This window comes from Halichoeres trimaculatus, unplaced genomic scaffold (assembly GCF_033239565.1).
Source record: "Halichoeres trimaculatus isolate MK-OKI-2021-1 unplaced genomic scaffold, fHalTri1.1 fHalTri1_scaffold_55, whole genome shotgun sequence".
NCBI classification, from domain to species: Eukaryota; Metazoa; Chordata; class Actinopteri; order Labriformes; family Labridae; genus Halichoeres; species Halichoeres trimaculatus.
In genome coordinates, this window is record NW_027437234.1 from 55,001 (window position 1) to 62,500 (window position 7,500).

The 7,500-nt window shown below is 50.5% G+C and overlaps 1 protein-coding gene across 2 annotated transcripts in view; it reads left to right on the forward strand.

Moving 5' to 3' along the window:
- The window catches only part of zfc3h1 (zinc finger C3H1-type containing), a 25,673-nt gene extending 20,051 nt beyond the window's left edge, over window positions 1-5,622 (forward strand). For both annotated transcript variants that reach the window (XM_074665212.1, XM_074665213.1), the window contains exons 31-37: window positions 572-676; window positions 781-943; window positions 2,131-2,231; window positions 3,185-3,286; window positions 3,787-3,826; window positions 4,559-4,621; window positions 4,834-5,622. In XM_074665212.1, the coding sequence (XP_074521313.1) occupies window positions 572-676; window positions 781-943; window positions 2,131-2,231; window positions 3,185-3,286; window positions 3,787-3,826; window positions 4,559-4,621; window positions 4,834-5,007 (748 nt within the window). In that variant the 3' untranslated portion in view covers window positions 5,008-5,622. The remainder of the gene's footprint in view (window positions 1-571; window positions 677-780; window positions 944-2,130; window positions 2,232-3,184; window positions 3,287-3,786; window positions 3,827-4,558; window positions 4,622-4,833) is intronic.
- Window positions 5,623-7,500: the final 1,878 nt, after the last annotated feature.

Consider the following 7,500-nt stretch of genomic DNA (forward strand, 5'->3'; position numbering starts at 1 on the left):
GAAGACCTGAACATGAAGACCTGATCATGAAGACCTGAACATGAAGACCTGAACATGAAGACCTGAACATGAAGACCTGCACATGAAGACCTGGTGGTGACTCTGACTGCAGGTTCCTGACCAACACATTGAGCATGTCAAACATCTGATGGACCAACAGCCATGCTGACAGTCCAACTGTCCAACTGTCCAAACGTCCAAAGACAAAGAGGAAAATGTTTTCACACAGGAAGAGAAGAGAAAAGGCTCACGGCTGTTACCACTTCCAGACACTAGAGGGCCTACTTCAGTCCATCACCCAAACAGTACATGTAACAGTACATAACCCTCATGTGACGAGAGACTTGAGCTGATTTTATTTATTTACATTCAGAGATATTCTGATCCAGAGATCAACTTCATAATTATTCACTGATTAACTAATTAACTGTTGTTGACACAGAAAAACTGTGATGTCACTTCCTGTCCAGAGAAAATTCACTGAAGGAACTGATCAGGTAACCCTGTGACTCTGTGTGTGTGTGTGTGTGTGTGTGTGTGTGTGTGTGTGTGTGTGTGTGTGTGTGTGCAGTCGTTGGCAGTGGCTGCACGGCTCTGAAGCAGACACTGTGGAGGCGTTTGAGCGAGCTCTGGGATCGTCTCTGACTCTGGAGCAGCTGCACACTCTGTGGATGGAGTGAGTTCACCTGACACACACACACACACACACACACACACACACACACACACATCAACTCTCTTTCACACACTCTCACTGTGTAACTGTGTGTGTGTGTTCAGTTACCTGTCGTTCAGCAGCAGCCTGCAGGCCCTCCGTCCCTCACACAGTCACTCCAAACTGATCTCAGACCTGGTCCATCGCTGCCTGAGCACCGTGCCCTCCAGACTGGAGCTCCCCTTCAACCCAGCACAGTTCTGGAGCTGCTACACCTTCCACAACAAGGTGGGGCTGCACCTCAGTCTCACCTCAGTCTCTGCTCAGTCTCTGCTCAGTCTCACCTCAGTCTCAGTCTCAGTCTCAGCTCAGTCTCAGCTCAGTCTCAGCTCAGTCTCTGCTCAGTCTCAGTCTCAGCTCAGTCTCAGTCTCAGTCTCAGTCTCAGCTCAGTCTCAGCTCAGTCTCAGTTAGTCTCAGTCTCAGCTCAGTCTCAGTCTCAGTCTCAGCTCAGTCTCAGCTCAGTCTCAGTTAGTCTCAGCCTCAGCTCAGTCTCAGCTCAGCCTCAGCTCAGCCTCAGCTCAGTCTCAGTCTCAGTCTCAGTCTCAGTCTCAGCTCAGTCTCAGCTCAGTCTCAGTTAGTCTCAGTCTCAGCTCAGTCTCAGTCTCAGTCTCAGCTCAGTCTCAGCTCAGTCTCAGTTAGTCTCAGTCTCAGCTCAGTCTCAGTCTCAGCTCAGCCTCAGCTCAGTCTCAGCTCAGTCTCAGTCTCAGCTCGGGTCTCAGCTCAGTCTGGGTCTCAGCTCAGTCTCAGCTCAGCCTCAGCTCAGTCTCAGCTCAGTCTCAGTCTCAGCTCAGCCTCAGCTCAGTCTCAGCTCAGTCTCAGCCTCAGCTCAGCTCAGTCTCAGTCTCAGCTCAGTCTCAGCTCAGTCTCAGCTCAGTCTCAGCCTCAGCTCAGCCTCAGCTCAGCTCAGCCTCAGCTCAGTCTCAGTCTCAGCTCAGCCTCAGCTCAGCCTCAGCTCAGTCTCAGTCTCAGCTCAGCCTCAGCTCAGCCTCAGCTCAGTCTCAGTCTCAGCTCAGTCTCAGTTAGTCTCAGTCTCAGTCTCAGCTCAGTCTCAGCTCAGTCTCAGTTAGTCTCAGTCTCAGCTCAGTCTCAGCTCAGCCTCAGCTCAGTCTCAGCTCAGTCTCAGTCTCAGCTCAGTCTCAGTCTCAGCTCAGCCTCAGCTCAGTCTCAGCTCAGTCTCAGCTCAGTCTCAGCTCAGTCTCAGCTCAGTCTCAGTCTCAGCTCAGTCTCAGTCTCAGCTCAGTCTCAGTCTCAGCTTAGCCTCAGCTCAGTCTCAGTCTCAGCTCAGTCTCAGCTCAGTCTCAGCTCAGTCTCAGTCTCAGTCTCAGTCTCAGCTCAGTCTCAGTCTCAGTTGAACTGAGAGATAATGTTGTTGCTGTGCAGTGTTGGCTCTGTTTAACTGTTTCTCTCTCCTCAGGTTGTGTCTTTTTACCTGAGTTGTCTGCCTCAGTCCCAGCATGCACTGCTCCTGGAGAGACTCAGATATGCCATGCCCAACAACACAGAGCTGGGCCTGAGGTACATGGACACACACATTCACACACACACAAACATGCACACACAGGGTGACAGGTTAACACACCTGTCCTCTCCCTGCACAGTGTGAAGGTCAGATACTGCATGTCAGGGTGGAGTCATGTTGCTCTGAGTCATGTTGCTCTGAGTCATGTTGCTCTGAGTCATGTTGCTCTCTGAGTCATGTTGCTCTGAGTCATGTTGCTCTGAGTCATGTTGCTCTCTGAGTCATGTTGCTCTGAGTCATGTTGCTCTGAGTCATGTTGCTCTCTGAGTCATGTTGCTCTGAGTCATGTTGCTCTCTTAATCATGTTGCTCTCTGAGTCATGTTGCTCTCTGAGTCATGTTGCTCTCTGAGTCATGTTGCTCTCTGAGTCATGTTGCTCTCTGAGTCATGTTGCTCTGAGTCATGTTGCTCTCTTAATCATGTTGCTCTCTGAGTCATGTTGCTCTCTGAGTCATGTTGCTCTCTGAGTCATGTTGCTCTCTGAGTCATGTTGCTCTCTGAGTCATGTTGCTCTCTGAGTCATGTTGCTCTCTGAGTCATGTTGCTCTGTGTCATGTTGCTCTCTGAGTCATGTTGCTCTCTGAGTCATGTTGCTCTGAGTCATGTTGCTCTCTGAGTCATGTTGCTCTCTGAGTCATGTTGCTCTCTGAGTCATGTTGCTCTCTCAGAGTTTTATTTTTTTATTTATTGCTGATTTGACAGGGAGGATATAGACCACGTTGCCACAGTGAGAAAATGTGAACAGATATCATTCGTGTAGCTTCAGATGATTTCAGTCCGCGTCCCTGGTCTGGGTTTTTCAGAACCATGAGTGATACAGAACCATGAGTGATACAGAACCATGAGTGATACAGAACCATGAGTGATATTAAATATTACATCAAAGATAATTAAAGTAGTTTGCTGTTAGTCACCTGTGAGAAATTACAGTTGCCGCGTTGCTCCACAGGTTGGTGCAGCAGGAGTTGCAGGACGGGAACACAGAGCAGCTGAAGTTTCAGGCGCACATGCTGAACAGCCAAGCTCCAAAGTGTGTGTCCACCTGGAAGATGTGAGTTTACACACACACACACACACACACAGACAGACACACACACACACTGGGTGTCAAAGGGAGCTCTTGCTGTCTGTCTGTGCAGTGAGTCTAACTGAACTCCTGCTGTGGTGTAAACCAGCGTTTGTCAAACCAATAAAGCTCTGAGCTGAAATGAGGTGAGACAGACTCTCAGACGGTGGACAGGTAAACAGGTGGACAGGTGGACAGGTAAACAGGTGGACAGGTGAACAGGTAAACAGGTGGACAGGTAAACAGGTGGACAGGTGAACAGGTAGACAGGTGAACAGGTAGACAGGTAAACAGGTGGACAGGTAAACAGGTGGACAGGTGAACAGGTAGACAGGTAAACAGGTGGACAGGTAAACAGGTGAACAGGTGGACAGGTGAACAGGTAGACAGGTGGCCAGGTGGACAGGTAAACAGGTGGACAGGTAAACAGGTAGACAGGTAGACAGGTGCACAGGTGATGCTGACTTCCTGTTTGTTCCTCACAGAGCGGTTGCTGTGGAGAGAGAGCTGAAGGAGAGATCAGAGGTGAGAGAAACTCTGCAAACACCAGATCAGCTGATCTGTAGGTCAGCTGACCTTCAGATCAGCTGACCTACAGATCAGCTGACCTACAGATCAGCTGACCTACAGATCAGCTGACCTTACCTGTCTGACTCTGGTTAGGAGACCATTTGTCGTAATAATTATCATCATCATTATTATAAATACTATTAACACCAGCTGTTACTGATCATGTTGTTGGAGCCTGACTCACCTGTGTGTGTGTGTGTGTGTGTGTGTGTGTGTGTGTGTGAGAAAGTGTGTGTGTGTGTGTGTGTGTGTGTGTGAGAGTGATTTTTAGTGTGTGTTTGTGAGTGTTTGAGTCAGTGTGTGTGAGCTGCTCTGATATTATACTCTGTTTCTTCCCCTGCAGGTTCAATCAGCTCTGTGTGTGTGTGTGTGTGTGTGTGTGTGTGTGTGTGTGTGTGTGTGTGTGTGTGTGTGTGTGTGTGTGTGTTCATTGATGACCTGGTCTGACATCCCCCCTCAAACTCCCTCTGCTGTGCTCCTCCTCTCCTCCTCTCCTCTCCTCTCCTCTCCTCTCCTCTCCTCTCCTCTCTCCTCCTCTCCTCTCCTCTCCTCTCCTCTCCTCTCCTCTCCTCCTCTCCTCTCCTCTCCTCTCCTCTCCTCCTCTCCTCTCCTCTCCTCTCCTCCTCTCCTCTCTTCTCCTCTCCTCTCCTCTCCTCTCCTCTTTTATTGTGTCTTTCTCTGTCACAGGTGCGCCTCCTCTACCAGCGGGCTCTGCAGAACCTCCCCCTGTGTGCTGACCTGTGGAAAGATGTAATTTACCCCCTGCTCACACACACACACACACACACACACACACACACACACACACAGACATACACACACACACACACACACACACACACACCTCAGATCTGACAGGAAGTGAGGTGTTTGTGATGACGTCACACCTGTAAATGAATGCTCACCTGTGCTCCCCGTCCTCACCTGTCCCCCCCTCCCTGTCCTCTGCCCCCCCCTCCTAGCGGCTGCTGTTTGAGGTGGCTGAAGGCGGCGGCGTGGAGGGCGCGGCCATGGCGTTGTCAGACTCATGGGCGGAGCGCGTGCGGAGGCTGCTGCTCAGGTGTCAGCAGGTGGGCGTGAGTCTGAGCGAGCCGCTCAGCTCAGCGTGTGTGTGCTCAGTGACAGAGCGTCAGTGACTCATTCATTATGACATCAGTCAGTGGGTGGAGGTAAGCGCCAGGCCCCGCCCCCTCACTGGAGCTGCTTTAACTGGCCATCATGTACGTAAGTATCACCTGCTGAGTGGGTTCTTTACTTCCTGTTTCGTTCTGTCACCTTCATTTGGTTTCATTTCCTCCCTTTGGTCGTCTGAGGGGGTTCTGACACCTCATTGGCTGTCTGACCCCGCCCCCTCCCAAAGCCCCGCCCCCTGTGTGTGTTTATGAGGATGCTCCCTGAATTCTGCACGTTGTCTTTTCTTTGTTTCCTGAGAAAACCCAGACTTTTATTTTGTTAAACAATCAGACGTTTTCAGTGTTGATGTTGGAGTGAAGCCCCGCCCCCTCCTCTCTGAAAGTATTTCCTATTGGCTCTGTCCGAAAAATGAGAGAGAGACTACCGCAGAGACTGATCCAGTCAGGACGGAGCTAACAATGCTAATGTGGCTAACGTGCTGCAAACATGTGCAATCTGTTTTTTTTTTTCTTTTTGTCAAATTCAAACCTGATTAAAGTTCCAGCGGAGCGACCACTTCGCCATCACTGTTGTTTTTATAGATTTGTACTTTTCAAATGTCATTAAATTATTTTCTGAGCATGAGCTGCAGCGTGTCCGACTCTTCTTCATCCTCTCCCTCCTCTTCATCAATACACCAGTGCTGCTTCAACACACTCCAACCGCTCAGACAGGAAACACCGCCCACACGCACTTCCTGTTTACAGAATAAAACACTTCATCACTTCTTCAATGATTCATGTCTCACGTGACGTCACACGGCCAGCAGGGGGCAGGTGTGGCAGCTCTTATTTTGAAGGGTAACAGGAAGTGAAAGCCTCTGACCTCCATGTTTACCTCCAGCAACAATGTTTCAGGTGAACGCGTTAAAAAAAGACGTTTTTCAGGCCCAGATAAAATGATCCAGCCCCAGATTTAGTTTGAACAGGATCTTTTGATTTTTGACTTCAGGTTAAAAAATAATCCATCCATAAAGAAAACTCTGTTAAAGGGTGAATACGTGAATAAATGGATCGTTAATCCGTTCGTCCTGAGTCCAGCTGCTGGGGGTCTCCGGCTCATGAAGACGATCCTTTCTGCACAGAGACCTGGTGGAGCGGCTCAGCCAAGGCCCACACACTCCACCGGCTCTCCTTCACACCTGCACACAGCTGGACAGGTGCTACTGGCCCCGCCCACCTCCCCGCCCCCATCAGAGCCACACAGGTGCGGAGGAACAGAACCAGGGGCCTGCAGAGGGGCAGCTCCCAGAGTCTGAGGAGACCGAGGACAGGATCCAGACCCATCAGGATAATCCTGCTGTTCTCGATCACAGTCCTCCACACACACACACACACACACACACACACACACACACACACACACACACACACACTTCCTCGTGCTCCTCTGTCCAGGAAATCTCCGTCAGCCAATCAGAGAGCAGGACCTTGAGCACACCCAGACCTCTGTCCCCTGAGGACAGATGGAGGAGGGTGGAGCTCTGTGAGTGGGACAACAGATAAAGGTCCTGGTCCTTGTCCTGGTTGGCAGACTCTGAACTGGATCACAGGATCCAGGTCCAGGTTTTCTTCCTGGAGGTGTAAGCGTGAAGTTACTGACAGACTGACCCCCCTGAGTCTCAGACCAGGGTCAGGTTTCTGGGCTCAGAGCTGCTGCAGGATGTTCAGGGTGGAGGAGTCTTCCTCCTCCTCCTCCTCCTCTTCCTCCTCTTCCTGACAGAACAGGAAGTCAGTGAAAAAGGTGTGTGTGTGTGTGTGTGTGTGTGTGTGTGTGTGTGTGTGTGTGTGTGTGTGTGTGTGTGTGTGTGTGTGTGTGTGTGTGTGTGTGTGTGTGTGTGTGTGTGTGTGTGGGGTGGGGGGGAGGACATATCTAGAGGATCTATATCTGGACTCCTTTAACTTTCTTTATTATCTGTCTGTCTGTCTGTCTGTCTCTCTGTCTGTCTGTCTGTCTGTCTGTCTGTCTGTCTGTCCATCTGTGTCTGTCTGTCTGTCTGTGCGTATGTGTCTGTCTGTCTGTCTGTCTGTCCGTCTGTGTCTGTCTGTCTGTCTGTCTGTCTGTCTCTGTCTGTCTGTGTCTGTCTGTCTGTCTGTCTGTGTCTGTCTGTCTGTCTGTCTGTCTGTCCGTCTCTGTCTGTCTGTGTGTCTGTCTGTCTGTCTGTCTGTCTCTGTCTGTCTGTCTGTCTGTCTGTCCGTCTGTGTCTGTCTGTCTGTCTGTCTGTGTCTGTCTGTCTGTCTGTCTGTCTGTCCGTCTGTGTCTGTCTGTCTGTCTGTCCGTCTGTGTCTGTCTGTCTGTCTGTCTGTCTGTCCGTCTGTGTCTGTCTGTCTGTCTGTCTGTCTGTCTGTCTGTCTGTGTCTGTCTGTCTGTCTGTCTGTCTGTCTGTCTGTCTGTCTGTGTCTGTCTGTCTGTCTGTCCGTCTGTGTCTGTCTGTCTGTCTGTCTGTCTGTCTCTGT